This window comes from Plasmodium brasilianum, chromosome 8, assembly GCF_023973825.1.
Source record: "Plasmodium brasilianum strain Bolivian I chromosome 8, whole genome shotgun sequence".
Classification (NCBI taxonomy): Eukaryota; Apicomplexa; class Aconoidasida; order Haemosporida; family Plasmodiidae; genus Plasmodium; species Plasmodium brasilianum.
In genome coordinates, this window is record NC_090121.1 from 1,920,799 (window position 1) to 1,944,191 (window position 23,393).

General features: G+C 22.1%; 4 protein-coding genes across 4 annotated transcripts; 3 read left to right on the plus strand and 1 right to left on the minus strand.

Moving 5' to 3' along the window:
* Positions 1-783: 783 nt before the first annotated feature.
* MKS88_002568 (serine/threonine protein kinase) lies at positions 784-4,803 on the minus strand (the record flags this gene model as incomplete). Its single annotated transcript, XM_067215587.1, has 1 exon — positions 784-4,803. The coding sequence occupies one exon, from the start codon at positions 4,801-4,803 to the stop codon at positions 784-786; it is 4,020 nt and encodes a 1,339-aa protein (XP_067073998.1).
* A 4,130-nt stretch (positions 4,804-8,933) lies between these two features.
* Positions 8,934-10,935, plus strand: MKS88_002569 (pre-mRNA-splicing factor PRP46; the record flags this gene model as incomplete). The annotated part of the gene is made up of 2 exons (XM_067215588.1): positions 8,934-10,631; positions 10,858-10,935. The coding sequence occupies 2 exons, from the start codon at positions 8,934-8,936 to the stop codon at positions 10,933-10,935; spliced, it is 1,776 nt and encodes a 591-aa protein (XP_067073999.1).
* Positions 10,936-12,072: 1,137 nt separating this feature from the next.
* On the plus strand, positions 12,073-13,191 carry MKS88_002570 (uncharacterized protein; the record flags this gene model as incomplete). Its single annotated transcript, XM_067215589.1, has 1 exon — positions 12,073-13,191. One exon carries the CDS (start codon positions 12,073-12,075, stop codon positions 13,189-13,191), a length of 1,119 nt encoding a protein of 372 aa, XP_067074000.1.
* A 4,928-nt stretch (positions 13,192-18,119) lies between these two features.
* MKS88_002571 (uncharacterized protein) lies at positions 18,120-19,109 on the plus strand (the record flags this gene model as incomplete). The annotated part of the gene is made up of 2 exons (XM_067215590.1): positions 18,120-18,212; positions 18,450-19,109. The coding sequence occupies 2 exons, from the start codon at positions 18,120-18,122 to the stop codon at positions 19,107-19,109; spliced, it is 753 nt and encodes a 250-aa protein (XP_067074001.1).
* Positions 19,110-23,393: the final 4,284 nt, after the last annotated feature.

Consider the following 23,393-nt stretch of genomic DNA (forward strand, 5'->3'; position numbering starts at 1 on the left):
AAATAATTATATAAACAATAAATTATTTTAATTCTTAAATACTTAATTTATAGAGTGAAATAAATGTAAATGCAATGCAGTTCAAATAATAAAATGCACATACTTTTGCTTATCATTTAAAAAAAAAAAAAAAAAATGTATATATAATATATATTTGATAGTCCTCAAACAAAAATTTTCGTTTTCTTTTTTTTTCTGTTTATATAATGAACCATTCAAAAAACAATTATATTCATACTTATATTATTATTGTTGAAATAAGATACTTCAGTTTTTACATTGTTTGTTTATTGCAAACAAGGGTTATTATATAATATGTATTTTACATTTTTCTATTTTAAAATATAGAAAAAAAAAAAAAAATATATATAAATGCATACATATGTACATTTTTAAGTGTATTTATAGTTGTGCGCTAATTTTGATCACGTAAGCTTAATATCGATTTTTAGCTTATCAAATGGTATAATATGAACTGAGTTAAATAAAATATAGGAAATTTGAAAAAATAAAAACTAAAACTTATAAGGGATGCCCATTTTAACATTAAAAAAATATGCGTGCTGAATACATATACGTCTTGATACAAAAATTGTGAAAAATAATACAAAATATTTATATAATATAAATATATTATATTTATTACTAACATTTTTAAATACATATGTGTCATTTATTTATTCATGGGTTTTATAATATGCATGATGAATTAATAAATATTTTATAGTCATAAAATTTATATAAGCTTTTGTTTATTTTTCTTCTGAAAATTTTCTTTTCTTTTTATGAAAAAGCACAAAAAGTTTTTTTATTAACGACTTTACAATTTACTTTATTTGACTTATCTTCATCTTGGTTTTCAAATATTTCATTTTCTTTGCATAATAATTGTTCTTGTTGTTTAACATCTATCTGAGTTTTTTCTATTTGTTCAAATTTATCAAAATTTTTGTTATTAGTACAATCCAATAAAATATTGTTCATATTTTTTGAACAAGTGTTACCTCCCTCTAATTCAGTCAATTCGTTCTTTTCCATATCATTAATTTTTATGATACCTTTCATCGATTCTTCCTGATCTATTAGTTTTGCATTTTCTTTTGCTTTTTTTTTTTTGATGTCTCCGCTTTTCACAATACTACTCATTTCATCAATTTTCACTCCTTTTTCCAATTTTTTTTTTTGATTCCTCCTATTATCAAGTACTTCTACATCATCTTCCTGTTTATATACTATATTTTCATCATCCGTACATCTGTTATCATCGCTATCATTTTCGTAACTGTTATCTTTACCATTCCTATTTTCGTATTTTTTATTACGCTTATCATTTTCGTTGTCAAACTGATTTTTGCCACATTCATTATCTTTACTCTGATATTTAATTTCATCTTCTTCATCATCTTCGTCTTCATCTTCTTCTTCATCTTCTTCTTCTTCTTCTTCTTCATCTTCGTCTTCATCTTCATCTTCATCTTCATCTTCTTCATCTTCTTCAGTTTCTTCATCAGTTTCACCTTCTTCCTCCTCTTCATACTTTTCGTATTTATATTCCTCTGGTTGATCATAATACTGATCGGAATTTCCATCTTTATCTGAATGTATGGCTTCATTGTATACACTGCTCATTTTTTTATAATTCTTTACCTTCCCACTTTCATAATGTTGAATACCTTTTAGAAACTGATGATTACTGCAAGTGTCGTTAATCAGTTTTTTCGGTACATTTTTTGCGTTGAATATATAATCTTCTGCGTTAATTAAGCAATCTTGCATATTTGAATCATTTTGTTTTATGTTCTTTGTTTTTTGTTCAAATTTATTGATTACATTTTTTTTTACGTTTTTTTGGTACATATTGGCACAGTTAACATGGGACATTTTATCCTCGGTATTCCTATATTTATATATATTTTCGTACATAAAATCGTATTCGCATTCACTATCATAATTTCCTTCCAATTCCTCTTCATATTCTTCCTCTTCCCCACTTTTGCACGATTCTTTTAGTTGTTGTATCAAAGTACTGGTATGAAGATTTTTGTAATTTATGTGCATATTTTTCTTATTAGAAGAACTTTTACTTTTGCTAGAATTTTGATAAACATGATCATAATTCATATTATTTTTTAAACTTGTACTGTTAATGGAGTAGGACTTATTTTGCATATAAACATCTTCATCCTCTAATTCCACCATGTTAAGCCATGGATGTTGAAGCATGGTATATGCTGATGGTCTCGTTCGAGGATCTATTGAAAGCATTGGTAATAAAAAGCTACATAACGGATTAATTTCTTTTTCTGGAATATTATACTTATATTTCAATATTTTATGTAATCCGTATCTTTTGATATTTCTAATATTTTTAAGTTTACATGTATCTTTATTAAAATACTTATGAGAATTAAATCCTGACTCGATCATATATTTTGGTATATTTCCTAAAACTTCAATCATAAAGCTTAAATGTTCTTCATTTTTATCATATCTATCCGATTTTTGCGGGTTGAATAGAAAATCTCCTGTTACCAATTCGAATATCATACAAGCAAATGACCATATATCTGCAGTTTCGTTAAAACCACTTTTTAATATTACTTCTGGAGCTCTATATTGTCTTGTTTGTATTTCGGCATATCTGGATTCGTCAATCCATAAACTATTTCCTAAATCGCAAATTTTATAGCATGATTTTTCATGATAATAAACAGCAGGATCATAAGGTCTAATGCAGTAATCCCCTTCTTCTGTTTTTATATAAACAACTTTACGTGTATTTTGATTATTTTCCTGAGAATCTTTTGGTACTTTCAAATTATTATTATTATTTTCCTTCTTGTACAATTCATGCAATTTCATAGCCTCAGGATGAACTAAATGATTAAACATATCACAATAAATGGGGAATTTGTTCATATCCTTTTCTACAAATTTCTCAGATTTCTCGTAATCGCTACACTCGCTATTCACTGAATTCTCTGTACGATCTTTATTATCTTCTACTGGATTTTTTTTCAAGTAATCATTTGGTAACCTATGCAAATATAGAGGAAATTTATCATCTCCATACTTCTCTGGGTTATTTAAAAAATAACTGTTATAATGATAAGGCTTTTTTGTTAGTGCTTCTTGCAAGGCGTGTATATTATAATATGTAGTAAGCAAGGAAGGGTCCGAATTCGATGGTTTAAGTCTATGTTTAACATATGGAGGTTCATTTATTTTTTTTATTTTTTTTAAATTTTGTTCTTTTTTATATGGTGCATTTTCTTTTTTATAATCAGAAACTTGCACATTTTCTGTACTATATAAAGTGTTTTCATCTACCATCGTATTAATAGTATTTCCACAGTAATTCATTTCTTCTTTTTCAGTTTTTTTTGTTTTTTCATTTAAAACGATGTTAATATTATTATTATTATTATTACTATTATTATTATTATTACTATTATTATTACTATTACTCTCAATGTTGTTCTTATTATCTGACAACAACGCACTAATGTTATTATTTAACACTTCTTTCGTAACTGCAGATTCAATAAAATTATCATTTTCCCCACAATTAGTAATACAATTTGTATTAACAATATTGTAACTAACTACATCCTCGCTGTAATTTTCTAAGGTCTTTTTTGATACACTGTCCTGACGTAATTGGGTGGTAACATTGATATTTTCATTATCTTCTTTTTTAAATTCATTATTATCATTTTGAGATGAATTACGTTGAGTTACAATATTTTGTTTGTTAATATATATATTTTCTGTGATAGGTTTATCTCCTTCTTTGTCCTTTTTTTCCTTTTCCATTTTTAATCTTTCTCTTTTTAAAATTTTTTTTTTTTTTTTTTTTAATTTTTTTTTCTCATTTTTACTTAGTTTACTCCACTCTATGTTATCCAACTCAATTTGATCTTTTCCATCATTTATGTATGATTCGTCATCTTCTACTTCTTCATTCGGGTAGGATTGCACTTGCATTTCATGTTTTTGTTGTTCATTAGAGGATGCACAATTCTGCATATTTTTCTTTGTAGTAAAATAATTTTTATCCATTTCTTTATTTGCAATATGATTGCTTTCATTTTCTTTTTCATTGTCATTTATTAATTTTTCCTTACTATAATCTTTCGGTTTGGGAATGTTCGTTAGAGCAGATACTAAAACATTTTCTGGTTTTATATCGCTATGTATAATTTTACAGACATCGTGTAAATACTGTAATCCTATCAAAACATGTGTAGCAATTTTTCTAACTAAATTTAATGGAATACCTTTGTAATCATAATATTTTATTAAGGACAATAAATTAGGCCCCATAAATTCAAATACCATACAAACATGTGTACCATTGGGACCATTATGCTCAAAACTATCAATAAAGGAAACAACACCTTTAGTCATATTGTAATGAAAAAGTCTTTCTCTTTGTTGTTCTTTTAATTCTACCCACGAAGCGTCAAAGGAATTCACTTTAACTGTTTTTAAATAATTTATCTCACATTTTGCTGATTCTGTGTATGATTCTGATCCCTTCTGAATTTTTATAGCAACAAATTTTAATGGTTTGCTTTTTAAATCTGTTGCAACCCAAACGGTAGAAAAATGACCCCATCCTAATTTTCCTTCTATTCTGTATCTTTCGTTATATATTTCATTTATCTTAACAGGATGGTAACCACCATTGCAATATTCATCACTTCCTTCATCATCACTTTCTGTGTACTGTAACTTTCCAGATGTGGCATCTTGACTAGTGCTATTATTTGACGCGGACCTTGAATCAGTATAACTCATTGTTTCTTTCTTTTTCTTTTTTGTTTTTTTTATTTTAATTTTTTTTGTGGATAAATTTTGTATTTTAAAATTCCTTAGATTTACAGATACATTCATCTAAATACATACATATAAATATACATATATATTTACAAGCATATGCCTCTTTAAATACATTTCCTTATATCAGTTTTATGTTCACATAATATTTCAATTTTGTAAATACATTCTAAACGTTTTTCAAGCAATTTTTATTATCTGAATTGTTATTCTATAATAAAAAAAGAATGTGACATCTGGGGTTCCACTTTAAATTTTGTGTTAAAGGGATATGTCTAATTAACAATATAAAAAATGAACTGCTTAAACGATAGTACATGTTTCTATCTATATACATACTTATATATACATTTGCATTATATGGAACTGGGAAAATTCTTAAAATATAAGAAAAGTTCCATTGTCGTGAATATGGAAATTACGCACTAATACGCGAATATAAAAAAAAAAAAAAAAAAATAGAAGAATATATAGAATGTTACTTATATCATTTTTTAATGAATATCTTTAATAATTTACAGGGTATATTATATTTTTAATTTTCCCCTTTATTTCACTTTGTATATAACTGTAAGTAGTCCACCACTAAATTTTGAATATAATAAAAATATATATATGCTACTTCATGCATAAATATAAATGAATTTATATATTATTATAAAAATAAAATAAAATAATATGATGATTATAACAAGGAAAACATATGTGAAAATGAATAAAATAATAAATGTAAAAAAAAAAAAAAAGATAATAAAAATGTTATGAAATTTTTCTCTACATGTCGATGTTAAAAAAATATAAAATGTAAATTATAAATTAAATATTATGTACTTAATCGTTCTTATGGTAAATTAAAATTTATTACAATATACATGGTTATACAAAATGATGCAAATAAAAATGTTTCATCAAAATAAATTTAAAAATGAAGTAAATTGGATAAGCACAATGGTACGTAAATATATATATGAATATATATTATATAATACAAAAATATAGTTTTATTTTTTCAGAAAACACGAATAGTCGATCAGATATTCATATACTTTATATTGTGATTTCTCATATAAACAACTAAGTTAAGCAAGAAATTGTTTGTCTTCTTTATAGCACCCCAGTATCATTCAACATTCAGCACAAAACTAAATATTCATGATTGTTTTTATTTATAAATTAACATATAATAAATAATAAAAGTTTTGATTTCACCCATTATAAGATTTTATCTAATTTTTTCATTTTTTTGTTCTGATGAATATAAAATACATATATATTATTATATGTATACATATATATTTTTTTTTCCTTTGCGAATAAGTTCACTATATTTATAGGTTCCATGCCTCAAATAAATAAAATTTTGCATTTATTTTATTAAACATAATTTAAAATTGCATTTTTCAAATTTCTGCAAATTATGTCAGTTCTGTCAATTATTTTAATGTTATGTAACAATGATAAAAATATTATATATTATATATTATGTACTCATTAACAAATGTTCATTTTTATTGCTTTATATTTATATTTCGTGGTTCATATATATAAATAATGCCTCTTCAGCAGCTAAATAGGTGTGGTTTCTCATTTATGAGTTTTTTTTTTTTTTTTCAGTTTAATCGTTTATATAAAACAGTCATAAAATAAAATAAAGATCATCAAAAATTTTATTTTACATGCTTTAATAATTATCAAAGATAATATGAAAATTTGAAAAATATCATTCATATAAAAATGCAAATCCAAAAAATAAAAAATAATATTTTTGCGATTTAAAACAAAAATTTAAAAAGGTAAAAAAATAAATATAAAAATGAAAAGACGAAAAAAATGAATATAAAAACGAAAAAATATATATTTAAATTAAATTAAAAAAAAAGCGAATTTATGTGAACAAGTTATGGATTTCTTTTTATTTTTTCAAAAAAATATTTTTTAAAAAGAGGACATAATTTTATGTATATTGTAAAAAAAAAAAATGCTCATACAAAATAGTAATTATTTTTGCACATAAGAAAATTTTATTTTTTACATAGGAAAATTTGTTTTTATTATGCTCTCCATTTTTTTATTTTAACTATCAGTAATAATACGCCAAATAATTCGGGACATATTATAAATCAATTTTTTCTACACTTATTTATCGTCATCATATATATATATATGTAAATTTTCCTTTTAAAGTATATTTAAATTTTTTTTTTTTCTGTAAATGTGATATATTTTAATAGGAAGAAAAATATTGAAGGTAGTACATGGTAATTTATTAGTAATTTAAATTATTTCTTGTGTCGCATGGTTTAACAGGTTCTTACAATAGAACATGTGCATAGATTTATTTTATTTTATTTTGCAGAAGAGTTTCACATACGTAGTAAACTAATACATCATGGATTGATGTGTAAAGTAATTATAAAACTGTTTCCACAGATAATGTATTATGGAAAAAAAAATTTGCATACAAGAATGTACATAAAAGTATGTATGTACATTCGTAGATAAATTTTTATCTATAATATTAACTCATTTAATATAACACAATAAAATATATCTTAATTATGACTTTTCCTTATTAAATTGTTCCCTTTGCTTTGGATTATTTTTTAAAAAATTTGAATACCTTAGTTTAATATTAATGGAAACCAGGAAAAAAGGAAAAAAACTAAATTTTTTGGAAAATCGTATGTATTTATTTTACGGTTTTTCATTCTTTCATTTTATGTAATATAAATATGATATGAATTAGACAACATTATATGTTAAATTATACATACGCGAATATTTATGATTTATGAGACTTATCCTATTTTGGTTGCAAATTGCTTTCGCGGATTAAAAGGCTTACTAGAGGAGATGTCCCTTTTTGTATAAGTATTTAAATTAAATATTTTCGGACTTCCTGTTTTTTTTTTTATTTGTTAATTTGAGATATTTATGAAGCAATATTTTCTAGATACCTAGGAAACAAATAAAATTATTATTTTTAAAATTATGATACGAATTTTTACATGGTTATTCCTTATATATGGTAGTAACATAATATTGACTCATTTCATAAATGTTAACAAAGGACTTAAAGGAAACTTTCTAACAAGAAAAAATTGTATAATTGCCATTTTGTATACCTTACAGTCAATTTAATTATAGTTTTTACAATTTTCCCATTATCTTGTACCGTTTCAGTGGAATAATTTTTGGAATTAAATTTACCATTTTTGTATATGTTTAAAAATATTTAATAAAATGTAATACATTTTTTTGTATTTCCCCTTTTTTCTTTATTTAAAAACTAAATGATGTCATTATAAAAATGATGGCATTGTATTTTCTTTACACATTATTTTATAAAACGAATGGTGCTTAGTTTGAAGGTGTATAATTACCCTGTACATTTATTAAAAAGGACTTTTTGTTGGTAATTTTTTATAAATATTTGCCCTTCTAATATTCGAATATAATTTAATTGTTATATGTGTTATCTTAGATTAATTTTTAAACCCATTAAAAAAGTTACAAATTACTTTTTATAGATCTTCCTTTTTTTTTTGTTTTGTTACTAAGATATTTTCGTTTATTAGGGGTTTTTTCATTTGTATACACCTCTAGTTTAAATTTTGCATTACTTCAACTTTTTATCTATACAAATATAAAACAACCCATATATCTATTTTTTTTATTTTGTTTTTTTTTTGTATATAATTAATGTAAATTTAATTAAAAAAATTTGTTTCTATTAATTCAAGTATTTTTTTATATACATACATATATATGATTATGCCATATGAAGTTCCCTTTTTTTTTTTTTTTTTTTGTTAAAATGAAATCAATCTTTTAAAGTATCCCCTATTTGTATGTAATGATATTGAAATACAAAATTTTATAATTTTTATGTTTTATTTTTTCATATAAATAATATTATATAGCCAATTTATTCTCATAGTAATAAATAATATTTGTTCGCGTTATATCATTTTATTTTGTGAACAAAACATTATTTTATTATATGTATTCATAATACTAGCTTAATTTGCAGTCTTTTTATTTTAAAGAAGGATAATTAAAGGATAAAAATTACTTTGAAAAGCATAGAAATGAAAAATGTTTTGGCAGAAAAACTTTGCAATGATAATTTTAACAAAATTGAAGAAAATGAAAAAGAAGAAAATATATTAAAAAGAAGCTTGTGCTTATCAAAAAATATGTTTATAGGAAATGATATATTAACACCATATAATTATAATTTACTTGCTTATGATCCAAACGTAAATAACAGAATAAGTAAAGTAGAACAAGATGATGATAATAATGAGCTAAATGATTTAAAAGAAATTTCCACATTAGCTATTTCAGATGGAAATAATATAAAAAATTATGAAGAAATGTATAAAGAAAATGAACTCAACGCTAGAAGAAAAAATATGAGAGAAAATGTTATGAAAAAATTAACCTCTATAAAGGTAAATATTAATATGAGAGAATTAGATGAATATTCCCCTGTAAAAAAATTATATGTAAAAAAAGTTGAAAAGGATGATATACAAAAGGGAAGAGAAAAAAACAAAAAACTAAAAACAAAAAAAAAGAAAAAAATATCCATTTTAAATAGTATTATAAATGATGACGAAATGACAAATGATGTTATTGAACAAGACTTTAATAATATTACGAATACAAACGTAATACCGTATGATATGTGTGAGAGTGAAAGAAATGATAATGAAAAGAACAGTAGGAGTATTTTACCCTTTATAAATACAGTACAAAGTGATACAAATAGTGGACCGATTATAAATAAGTTAGACGACAGCGTACTAAGTAGTGATGTATTAAAGAATATTAAAACGTTAGATATTTATAAAAAAATTAAAAAACCGAAATGGCATTTCCCTTATAAATTATATAGAGTAATTTTGGGACATTCTGGATGGGTTAATTGTGTTGATGTTGATATAAGTAACGAATGGTTTGCAACTGGTGCAAATGACAGATTAATTAAAATTTGGGATTTAGCTACCTGTAAATTAAAATTAACCTTAACAGGTCATATAAATAGTATTAGAGACATAAAAATTTCAAAAAAAAATCCATATCTTTTTAGTTGTGGTGAAGATAATAGAGTCAAGTGTTGGGATTTAGAATATAATAAAGTAATAAGAGATTACCATGGACATTTATCAGGTGTTTATTGTTTATCTTTACATCCTTCATTAGATGTATTAATGAGTGGAGGAAGGGATGCAGTTGTAAGAGTATGGGATATTAGAACAAAGAGTTCCATTTTTGTATTGTCAGGACATACAGGCACTATTATGTCATTATGTTCTCAATCTGTTGAACCCCAAATTGTTTCAGGATCTCAAGACAAAATGATAAGACTATGGGACTTAAATAATGGAAAATGTAGAATAGCATTAACTCATCACAAAAAAAGTATTAGATCATTATCAATTCATCCGTTCGAATATAGTTTTTGTAGTTGTGCAACGGATAATGTTAAAGTATGGTATGGAGCAGATGCTGAATTTGACAGGAATATTACAGGGTTTAATTCTATTATTAACTGTAGTTTAATTAAACAAGATTCTTATTTTAACGATTCCTCTATATTAATATTAGGTAGTAATAATGGTCAGTTGCATTTTTATGATTGGTCAAGCGGTTATAAATATGATACATTATCAAACAAAGTAGTTCCTGGAACTGTGGAGTGTGAAAATTCTACACTTTCTATGACTTTTGATAAAAGTGAAAGTAGATTAATAACAACACATGGGGATAAGTCCATTAAAGTAATAGAAAACAGAAGGGAATTATATTCTTAACATGCACGCACACATATCTATATATAAACATATATTTGTTATGCGTGTTATATATATATGTGTACATATATATATGTGTATATATATATATGTGTATATATATGTTTTCCTCAAAAATTGTACTCGCTTCTTATATATATCCGCTTTTAAATCATATTTTTTTACGTTTTTAATTCTTTCGTTTTATTTTTAGATTTGGAAGGAAAATGAAGACGCAACACCGGAAAATTTTCCTATAAAATGGAATCCTTATGAACATTTTAAATTCTAATTCAACTCCTTTTGAATAATTATTAATATGAACAAATTCAACGTTTTATATATATTTGTGTATATATATACATATGTATATGTGAAAATAAACATATGTGTATATTTTTTTTTTTTGTTATGCTTAAAAAAATTTGCATTTTTTTCATTTTTTAAATCTCTCCATTCTTTAAGATACTTTAATTTTTTTATGAAAAAAATTTAGGATATTATTGTAATAAAAATATAAGAATAATTATACATGTAATAAGAGATATATTTGAGATTTTTAAATGAATCAACATTCGGTACATGTTACTACAATTTTACTTAAACGTAGGTGTATGCTGAAGCTTGAAGTATATTTTGTTAAAAAAAAAAAAAAAATGGTATAAAGGCGACATAGTAGCTTTGATATAAATATTTGGCTGAATAAAATTTTATTTGACTAACCAAAAAGAAAATATACATTTAAAACATCTCATATATATTATAATTAACTTTTTATTATAAGAAATATTTTTTTACATGTGATAGAGGAAGTATAAATATTTTTAACATGAAGAAAAATAAATTTTAAATTGAATATAGAGAGCGTAAAACGTATTTTTTAATAAAATTTTTTAATTTTTACACCTGTTCATTTACATTGCATGAGTAACAAATTTAACAATATGTAAAAAAAAATGCTAAAGCTTATATGAAAAAATATACACATGTTCTATATATGCTTTGCTTTTAAATGAGGCTTGTTCTTCTATTACAGCTTCATTCGAGCTTCACTTTACTTCGCTTACTTCTTTTTTTTTTCTCCTGTTTAAATATCCTATGCGTGAAGAATTATAATTTCTTTTTGAAGATAAGAAAAGTGGAATAACAGGGAAAATAAAATAATGAAAGATATTAACATAAATTTAGTGAAAAAAAGAGTTTTAGAATAGAAAACGTAAACAAGGAGCAAAGAACAATGATTTTATAAAAGCTATTTACAAGTTATTATATATCCTTGTACTAATAGTGTACTCATTTTAACGAAAATTTTAAAGAAAAAGATAAATGTTCTTGATGCTGTTTATAAACATGATAAGGTAAAAGATCATGATTTTGAAGCCAATAAAAAAAATTTGTTTTATAAGGCACAGGGAAGTGCAACTGTAAAATGATAAAAATTGTGAAGAGGCAAATATATTATTCCTGTGAAAAAAAAAAATACTATACAAACAGATTATATAAAAAAGTGTGTAGCAATTGTTTAAGTTTAAATATAAATAACATAAATAGATGTGTATATTGCGATAGTACATTAAATGATAATGATATTAGATTAATAAAAAATAATATTTTTACAGATATCATAAATGTAAGAAAGGAATGGAAATATTTGGATGGAAAAGGCGTTAAAAATTATTTTTATACACCTTTATTAAATAATGTAGAAATTGATGATAAATATGTTCATCTTAAAAATGGGTTAATAAACAACTGCGATAAATTATATATTTATTACAATTGTTATGACTATATTATATTAAATAACCCATATAGCAACTCATGCATTAACCTTATTATTTTATTTAAGGGAATTATGTATGATGTTAAAAATTTAAAAAGAAAAAACATAAATTGCTTGTTGCATATGTATAATTATGTTTATTTTATAATAGATGTGTTCCTATATTTTCTTGTAATTAGCAAAGGAAAATATGTTCATTATAAATATATGTACAGCAAGTCAGCATGTGTTGATACAGATTATAATGAAGAAGTTGTAGAAATTTTGTTTGAATTGAATAAAATTATTAAGCAGAAGAAAAAGAATATAATTACACGTAGTGTTAATAATGAAAAAAAACAATTAGAAAATGTAAATGAAAAAAATATTATAGAAAGATTAAATGAAAATTATGAGAATATATATAAAGATTTAATGAGAAATACCGACAACAAATCTGTATTAAATAAATTTTTCAAAAAGTTAGAAGATGTAAATATTAAAAATAAAATAAAAGTTCTGAAAAAATATTTTTATGTTGGTTGTTATTATCCTTCTCCTATAAATCATTTCTCTCTTCAAGTATTATTTCCTCCATTTTCGAATTATAATTTTTTTGCCTTTCCTTTTTATTTTCCCATACAAAAAATTTTGCATGATTTGTATGTATATGGTCATGTCAAAAATTATAACCATTCAGAAATAATTAGGAACATTTACGACAACAAGTTGATTAAGGATATAAAGGAAAGTGACTCTTGTTGCAAAAGAATCCTTCAATTTTGATTAACCATACACTATATGGTTTCGAGCAAAGAGTAACATAATATACCGTTTAATATAATTAAATAAATGATAATAATAATTTTGCCAAATATATTTTTAATTTAAAAAAATGAAGTTATATAGATTACTGCCATGCGTTAAGAAGACAGTTCGACACATAAAACATTCGTTAGTTAGTTCTGACTTGAGAACCTTTGTAATAGTTGCAACCGAAAAGATGCATAGATTAATATAAAACAGCAATATTAAATGCATATCTTACTATTGGCTAACACATTTTATAGCATTTTTTTTTTTTTTTTTTTTTTTTTTTTTTTTGTTTATATAGTATAATTATAAATAATATTTTATGTGTATAAATTGGAAGCAATAATATCTTCATTTAATTGCATTTTCATTTAATGTATAATGAATTTTTTTTATATATAGAATTATTCTAATTTTGTTGAAAGGATTTAGAAGTTTTAAAATTCGGGAATATTTTTCTTAAAATAAAAATGAAAAATGACAAATGTATGCAATTTTTTTTTGTAATAAATATAATCATTACATACATAAAAAAGTAATCAAAAATAAAGCTAAAACTGCGTATTAAGGTTACCAACAGATTCTAAAAGAAATGTTATATTAAGGGAATAAGCACGATATATTAGAAACTTAACACATCATGGCAAATGTGAGGAGTAAAAATTCTATATTAAAATTATGTGAACATAAGGACATAAAATGGGGGGATGAGCAATATAGTTTTTTAGTAATATTTAACATAAGTAATACGCATATATATACATATATATATAGTTAGTTATTTACTTGGTTATTTTTATTTTTTTACATTTTTTATTTTATGTATGCGTTGTTTTTTAATCATTTCTCCTTGGGAATTTTATAATATTTTTTATTCTTTTAATAATAGAACCCTTTTTTTTTTCTTATATAAATGAAACATATATGTAACTCATTAAAGACATTAATAAATTTGCAATTTTTTAAACTGTGGATGATTTTCCATATATTAAAAGATGAATTGAGATTGAAACAACTAAAGTATATAATCTAAAATATGGATATTTGAATCTTAAAAGCTATTTAAAGTTAAGAAAAATTTATTAATATTCACGTTGAAAATAATTATGTTGTCAATGTATGTGTATATACATATGAGTTAAAAAAAAAAAAAGTAACCAAACACTTCAATTAAAAGATGAACAAATTAGAACTTATCTTAATTAAATGTATTAGGGAAAAGTAATGCCCACGCTTTTTTGATTGTTAGTATGAAATATTTAGTAGAAGAGAAAAATTGAGAGCACCTATTTGATGTATATTCATAGTGTAATTTTGCATGTGCCAATAAATGAAATTATCATCACTTATTTAGAGAATTAAATTATTTTTTACAAAGTAATTAAGGTTTTGTTTTTAAATATTTCATTGAAGAATCAATAAAAAGAGTAAAAATAAATGCTGCTGAAGCAAAATTGTCGAATTTAGGTTATATTTTCTACTTTAAAAGAAAAGGTGCTGTAAATGCAACTATAATGTACTTAAGTTTTTGAAGGATTTTTCTTCATTCCTTTAATTGATACTGTGGAAGCTTACAAAAGTGAAGAAAGAATATTTTTCGAAATACAGTAATAGTATATCGTAATTAAATGTGCATAAATAATTTAGATATAATGTAGCAGAATTAACACGTAAAAAATAGAAAGTTAACTATAATTATTTATTAAAGGAACAAATGACATTTTTAAGAGAAATTGACATAATTCAAATCAAAAATAATGCAGTATAATTTGCTAATTTTGATTTTTTAAAATCTTCAGATGTTTCATTCACACCTAAAGATACATCTTTTAAAAAAAGAAAAAAGGAAAGGAAAATGCATAATATATATTTCATTTAAAAACAAATAATGTATACACAAATAGAATACGCATAATTATTAATTTATGCAATTTCTTCTTTTTATCAAGTATTCTATTTTATAATAAGGTCAAAAAATGTTATATATTTGTCAATTAATGGATAACATTTGGTGGGGTGAAGGAGCATTAAAAAATATGTGATATATTCTTTTAATGAAGAGGATGTTGCAAATTTAATGGGAAAATGCTTAAGGGTACTGATTTTGTGACTGCATTATTCCCCATGTATTTATATATTTATATTGCATAGTTAATGCTCTAAAAAGTTATCAACATTTTCAAAAGTGGCATTTTGTAATATATAATGTCTTTAGTTTTGTCATTTTGTTTTACTTAATTTTATGGTTGGATATTAACTTTAATGGTCAAGTGACCATAACATGTTTATGTAATCTCAAATCTTTACGCTGATTAACTATTTGCCAAAACGTAACATTTTTCTCTAATATATTTAACGCATATGATATTTTTTTCTTTTGTAATATTTACAATACATATCCAAATATGTTATATGTAAACATCCCAATTTTCAAGTAAATTGTTGAATACTCAATATTTTAATTTTATTATCAAACCCTCTAGAATTGTGTTATCCTTTTTATCCATAATATAATAATTTACATCAAACTTTTAACACAGAGGATAGCAACTACTAAATCTTATTTGCATAAACGGATGCTTTGATCATAATCAGAGATGATATTACTAAATACCGCATAAGAGCTTACATCATTAATTTAGTTTCTGTTCAGCTATATGATACGAATAGCTCTTCATCTTTTGTTAAAATCACATCCACTTATTTAGAATAGTATAAAAGGCATTTTGGTTTAATAGGGTTGTAACATTCTCTCCCTAAGTGTTTTTATCCCCATGCAAACTTAATGTTAAAAGTTTTACATATATTATTTAATAGTACATGGAAAACTGGCATTACCATATTTCTCACTTAAATCACATAAAAATTTATAAAGTATTTTTTAATAAAAAGTTTATTACCCCCATTATATTTTTTTACAGAACACAAACAAAAAGGAACCAGATAAAATTATTTTAATATACATGTAATATGTACAAATAATTATATATCTATATTTTTGTGAAAAAAAATTTATTTTAAGAAATGCGAGCACAGTATCAACACAGTTTGTACGCCTTTTACTTTTTAACAATATTTTTTAAGATTTTCCTTTTTTAATTTTGTATAAAAAACAATGTATTATTATCCACTTTTTGTTAAATAAAAGTAATTTAATTTTTTTATTTTTACACAATTATTAGCTGCCATAAAAAATTATATTTTTTCCTTCTTGTACGCTAGAAGTGCGAAAAAAAAAAAAAAAAAGGAATATAAACGAAATTATAAGTTTATATTTTATAGAATATTTTAATAAACTTCCTTTTACAATAAGACACATCATTTTTAATATACACTGATTTGTGTTCTGTTAAAATGTACGTATATATAGAAGTTATTCAAATACTAAATAATTAATATAAACTAATAATTATTAATATGTACATAATTTTAATAAATTTCACAACTGTATTTCTTCCTATTAATTAAATAACAGAGCGCAGGGGTGGGGATAAAACTGTTCGAAATTTTGTTTTTAGCTTTGTAGAACAACATCATAAATAATATATAAAATAGTAAAAGTTATCAGAATTTCCCCCTATTAAATCTCTAAAAAATATATACGTCATTTTATATATTTTTTTAAAAAATAAACTTTCTTTTTAAATCCTCATTTCGAATATTTCTCTTTTTACTATATTTTTTTTAAAAATAAATATTTCTGAATGATGCATAATTATATTATGTTTTATATTTAAAAATAACCTTTGTTTCCTTAGCATTTTTAAAAAAATAAATTCTAACGCACATATTTTTTTAGCAATTTTAATATAATCATATTATATATATATTTGATGGTATATTTGAAATGTTCTCTCAAGATTAAATTTATATATATGCCTCATAAAATAATTTATGATAAAAAATAAATTTTTAATTAATTATAATTATAAAATTAATTAAAAGGAAAATCCATAATTCAAGGAATAATAATAAATATTTAATAATTTTGGCCTTTAAATTAATTTTTTTAAAAAAAAAATACTATGTTTTATAAAATTTTTATTAAAATATTTTCTTTTATAATTTCGTATTATGGATCTAATTTTATCGGTTCACAATAAAAAAAAAATATATAAATTATGTATGTTATTTTATTTTATTTTATTTTTTTTGTATGTAATTATCTTATATTTTTTTTTGCTTTAGATCTTTTTATTATTAAGAATGTGATATAACAGTTTATCTATGTTTGCATTATTGGGAATAATTGTTATATAGAAGGATTATTAAATATATTATTTACTAAAAGAAAACAAAAAACTATTAAAAATAATAGCATATAATATATTTATAACTAATAAAGAACAATTGATACTATGTAATTACATGTTTGCGTAAATTTCTTTTTATTATTATGTAATAATAAATAATTTATTGTGAATTTTTGCATATTTTTTTTAAATTAAAGGCAATATTACTATATTTTTATTAATGTTTTGTTAATATAATAAAACATACTATAAATAAATATAAATATTTATATGAATTATTATTTTGTTTAATTTAATTTCTATAGAAAATAATATAGTGATAATATATTTCTTATGTAATATTTATGTAATTTTTATTTCTTGTACGAGGAAAACGTATATAATTACAAAATAGTGTTTTTATGATTAGTATGATTATTTGTTTAAAGATAAAATATAATTAAAGTAATATTTTGAAAAACGTAATATTTTTGCTTTTATTATATAATGAGTTAACCTGTTAGCAGTAGTATATTTTATCGTATGTAGGTATCATTTAAAAAGTTTTAATTTTTATATAAAAAGGTAAAGTAATATAATTAAACTTTAAAGATAAATAATACTATATGAAATAGTATTATATGTGATTATAAGAAGAGGCGCAGCAAAATGAAAAGTTCTTCTGTTTCCAGTTTGGGAACTTCAGATAAATACCCGCGTAGGGGAAAAATATATAGATTATTATTTTTTATTAATTTCTTCGTATGTACCTTTTTAATTTGGATATTACAATGTTTTAATAATAATGTAAGAATTATAATAATATATATGTACATATATGTACATATTTATACATAAAATGATACATTAGTAAAAGCTACCTTTTTTATTCTTTTTTAATTTTTTTATATGTATCATGGTGAAATTGAATTCATATAATTAATATAAGAAAAAAAAGGTGTATTTTTAATTATTTTTTTTTAATTCTTGAATTTTTAGTTTACCTTTAACAATTCCTATGATAATAATATAAATAATTACATTGAAGTATGTGTATCAAATAGAAGAACGAACAGTAGATGTTTATCACAACAGGGTCGATTTTTTGGCCCAGAAATAGACATGTTAAAGGACGCAGTTTCGGGTTATTTCTTTCGTGGCCATAACAATAATAATAATGATAGAGGAGATAAGAATCCTGAAGTTGTAGAACCTGTATATGGGTCTGTTCCTCCTAGGAATTATCGTGATCATCGTTACTACCATAATAATGAAGATATTAGAACACATGATAATTATGATATAAGTGATAATTGTGGCGGTCCTAGATATGGAATGCATAATCCTAATGTATCAGAAGTAGTAACATATTACAAATCAGGAGATCCCATGAATAATTCTGTAATGAGACATCCAGTATATTATGAAACGAAACAAGTGGATAATGCACTTATACCGAAGTCGTCTATGTTAGGTTATTTAAAACATTTTCTTTTAGATCAACAATTATTTGCATCACCTGTATTAAATAGAATGGCTCCACTTATATTTTTAATGTTTGTATATTACGTAATATCTGCTTTAATAAGTAATTTTCGCCATGTACTAGCACTATATTTTTTAGCGAGAATAGTAAAGTTACATTATAATAATAATTAATAAAAAGAAGAAAATAAAGTCAGAATGAGTTTTAGGGGAGATTAATAAAATGTTCATTATAATAATGTATTAAATAAGATATCGATTGCTTATGTTAAAACTTTTAATATTAGTATATATAATAATTGAATTATATTCTAAATGTTTTGGTACTGAAGTTATAAAATACAATAATAATAATATAAATGCTTTATTGTAAATTTCTATTTTTAACCTTTCATATGTTTCATTAAAATATAGTTTCTTCATTACGAGGAATATTCATTCTGAAGTATATGCATTTTATATATGTGTATAAAGATTTTTTTTTTTTTTTTTATTCTTATGTTATATTTTTCTATACTTTAAACAAACCATTCATAATTATTAATAAAGATGTACCTTTATAAGAAGATTATTTTTTATTTATAAGTTATAATTACAAGAAAAATGGGAACATATATATATATATATATATTATGTATATATATTTTATATGATTCATTCATGATGTGAGTTATAAATTTACATTGCATTATACACAGAATCAACGAATTAATATATATATTCATATTTCAATATGAGCAAAATTTCTTATATATTATAGTTAATTAACCTTATGTTTTAACTTCAAATTTTAGACATTTATTATTTAAATTAGTAATTAACATTTATAATGAACGGTATATACATATAAAAAGGCTGATTCCAAATGTGACTTTTTTGTATATTTTTTAAAGAAACATAATAAACTCAAATTGTACATATTCAAAAATTATAATAAATTTAATTGTCACAATAAATATTCGTAAGTTATTTTCAACTTTTTACAGTTCTTAAAAATCTTTAAAATCGTAGATTTATGCTTAAATGATATATATAGAGAGAGTATTTTTTTTTTCTGTTGATAATTAAATGTTTGTAGCAATTTAATTAAGTTGTGAATATTTATGTTCTACAAACAAATCTAAAAGGTTAAATTTTATTAATTATCCGTTATAGTGCATGCATAAACAATAAATTCAAGCGATCAAACAAATAAAAAATATTTGAATGACTATACTTATTTTTGCTATGAAATGGCAAAAAAAAAAATTAAAAATTATTAAAATAAAAAACACGTTAAAAGAAAAAATACAATATTTTTTCTTTCATTTTCGAAATAAACAAAAATTTACAATAATGAATTATTATGTATAATAAACGGAGCTTAATAAAATAAAGAAATAAAAATTTAATGGGGTATATTTTGGTTATTTATATATTTAACTCTTTTAAATGATGTGGATACGTATATATATATATATATATATATTTACGTATTTATTATTAACATCTGAAAAAGGAAGACGAGAATGTAATAATTCCTTTATTAGACTTTTTTGTGGTGTATCCTGCGTACAGGAACTGTCGAAAGTTTTTCTTCAATATTATATATATTTGCACCTATATTTATATATATATATACATGTAGATTATCCCTCTATCATATTTTTCAACGATAGGAATCTTGTAATATTACTTGAGGTTCTTTAAATGTAACTATAATATCTAGAACAAATAAAAATAACATTAATTTGTCCTTTACTATATAGGGTAGACAATTGTGTTACATTATTTGGAAGGCGTACATTTGAAATAAATTCTACATGTACTATTAATTCAATTCATCAAGATGTATTTTCCATCATTTATGCCATGAGGTTTTTTAACTTTAATTCAGTTCCATCATATATCTATTAAAAAAAACTTAGAGTATTTCTCTAAGTAGTGTAAGTAATATAATTTTTTTTATTCATTTAATGTTTTAATTTTAGCTATTTTTTTTTTACTTAAGACAATTATGGTTAACCTATTGAGTATATTAAACCATTAAGTCCTGAAAATTATATTATGGCAAAATGCAAATATATGTAGTAGAATAGATAGATTCGAGTATTTTTATAATATTATAACTATTTATCTATAATTTATTAGAGAAATTTAGAATATTTCATAGCAAATAAAGAAAAAAGAAGAATTTTTTTTACATATATTCTTATCCCTGTCAATATTTTTTTTAAGAAAAAAAGATTTCAGGTACATTTTTGGTTAGACCTAAGTAATCATGTGGTTGCAAAGTAAAGAACTTACTGTAGTAAAAAAGGTATTTTATTATTTAAAAAATATAAATTAGAAATATTGTATAAAGTTTAATACGTTTATGTTATGGAAATTATTTAAGGGTAATTAAAAAAGCTGGTGTGCGAAAAAATAAAAATTATTATTACAGTTGTCAATATAATAGGAACAATTAAAATACAGAAATTTTTAATAAAAAGAATAATGACATATGTAATTGATTTTATTATATTATCAGATTTTAAATATGAAGTAATATACATGTTTTTCTAAATTGTCATAATTACAAAAAATTGGAACTACATTTATGTAAATAATATAAATGAAAATTAGTTTTAATTTATTCTCTATTGCAATTTGAATCTTCCTTTTTTAGTATTTTCACATATTCCCTTGTAATTGAATTCATAATTAAAGAAGAATATTAATTACACAACATTGAGGAACAGTAAAAAAGATAAAAAATTAATTTTTTTATTATAAAATGGGAAAATGGTTTAAACACATCTGAATTATGGATATATCTTTGATATTAACTGTTCTGGTAGTAAATTATATATAAACATTAATGGAGAAAGTAGTATCATTACAATTTTCGTTTATTATTATTTTTTTTTATTTGAAATTAGCTATAAAGGTATATATGAAAAAAATCTCTTAAAGTTAAAAATACAATTTAAAGAATGTTCTTATTAAATATTTATATAATTTGGAGTATTTCCATAAAAATAAAAAATAAATAAAACATTTGTTGCTATTATTTAGTAAAACAATTTTAAAAATTGTCTTTTTTCTCATGAAAAAATAAAATTGGTTCAGGTTTTAAAGTTATACTCTAAGCTTTTTATATATCATTTGTTTTAATCTCTGTAAATTCATCCTTTTTTTTTATTTTTTTTTATTATAAATTGTACTGTTATACTTTTTAATTTGTTTTATTGTATATATTTCCTTTTTATTATAAAATTTCAGTTCATTTGTAAAGGAATTTAGCAATTTTTAAATGTGTATTTAAGCAAATATTTATATTAATTTTTGAAATTATGTAAATACAGAAATATATTTATATATATCTTTTTCATTTTTTTTTTAAAATATATAACTTTAAATTAATTTTGTGTTTTGTGAGTTACTGATAAAATCGAATGTTCCAAATATGTATTATCTTCTTTTAAAATGTTATTATTTTGTTTTCTCAGAAATTTATAACGAATGCTTATATAATAGTATCCTAGCTAAGAATATTTTAAGTTTAAAAGTTTTTATTAAAATTAATGTTTTTTCATCAGCATTCAAAAAATTTATTTTTCTATTTTGAGTATTGTATTTTTTGCAAAAAATTGTCGAAGGAAACAATTTTTTAAACATGTGTACGTTATTAATTTTGTTTTTCTGTCGTTACACTGATTTGTTAAAAAGTATTGTGATGATAAATCCCACACAGTATTAATAAAATATTCGAATTAAAACTTTTTTAAAAAGTTCTTTTCGTTAACGTTAAGTTACTCTTTTATTATTGTACAATTTCCTCTTATGTCCACTGTGTTATTTTTAAATTATGTTAAAAGTACTTCTAGTTCTATTTTATTTTAATATTATTTAAAATGTCTATAATTATTTGTAATTTTTATTTAAAAATATTAAATATTTTTTTTTATTAATGTAAATCTCAATATTATCCATATCTTTTAATATCATAAATTTTAGAAAAAAACTATAATTAATGAATTAGACAGACTCTTTATTGACTTTTTTTATTATAATGATATACATTATTTGAAAATACAATTTTCTGTAATTCGTTTTTCGATATCATATTTTTTTTCTTTTAATGCTTTTATGTAATAAGTGGGCTTGTTCTAAATGTTAGATAGAACTGATAAGGACCATAAATAATATATATGGAAAAAATTTTATTTTCAAAATATTCTTTGTAATATGCATTTACATGAATTCATTAAAAAGTTAAGTATTTTATTTCCATAAGATTTTTCTTTTTATTTATTATTTTACACTTTTACTACAACAATTAATATTTAATATTATATATAATTTTTTTTTTTTTTTTTTGAATATACATTTATTAAAAATAATTCATTCTATAGTTTCTTTAATCATTAAGAAAACATACTTGCTGGTATCAACGTTAAAAATGTAAGTTATATTATAATGAAAGAAATAACT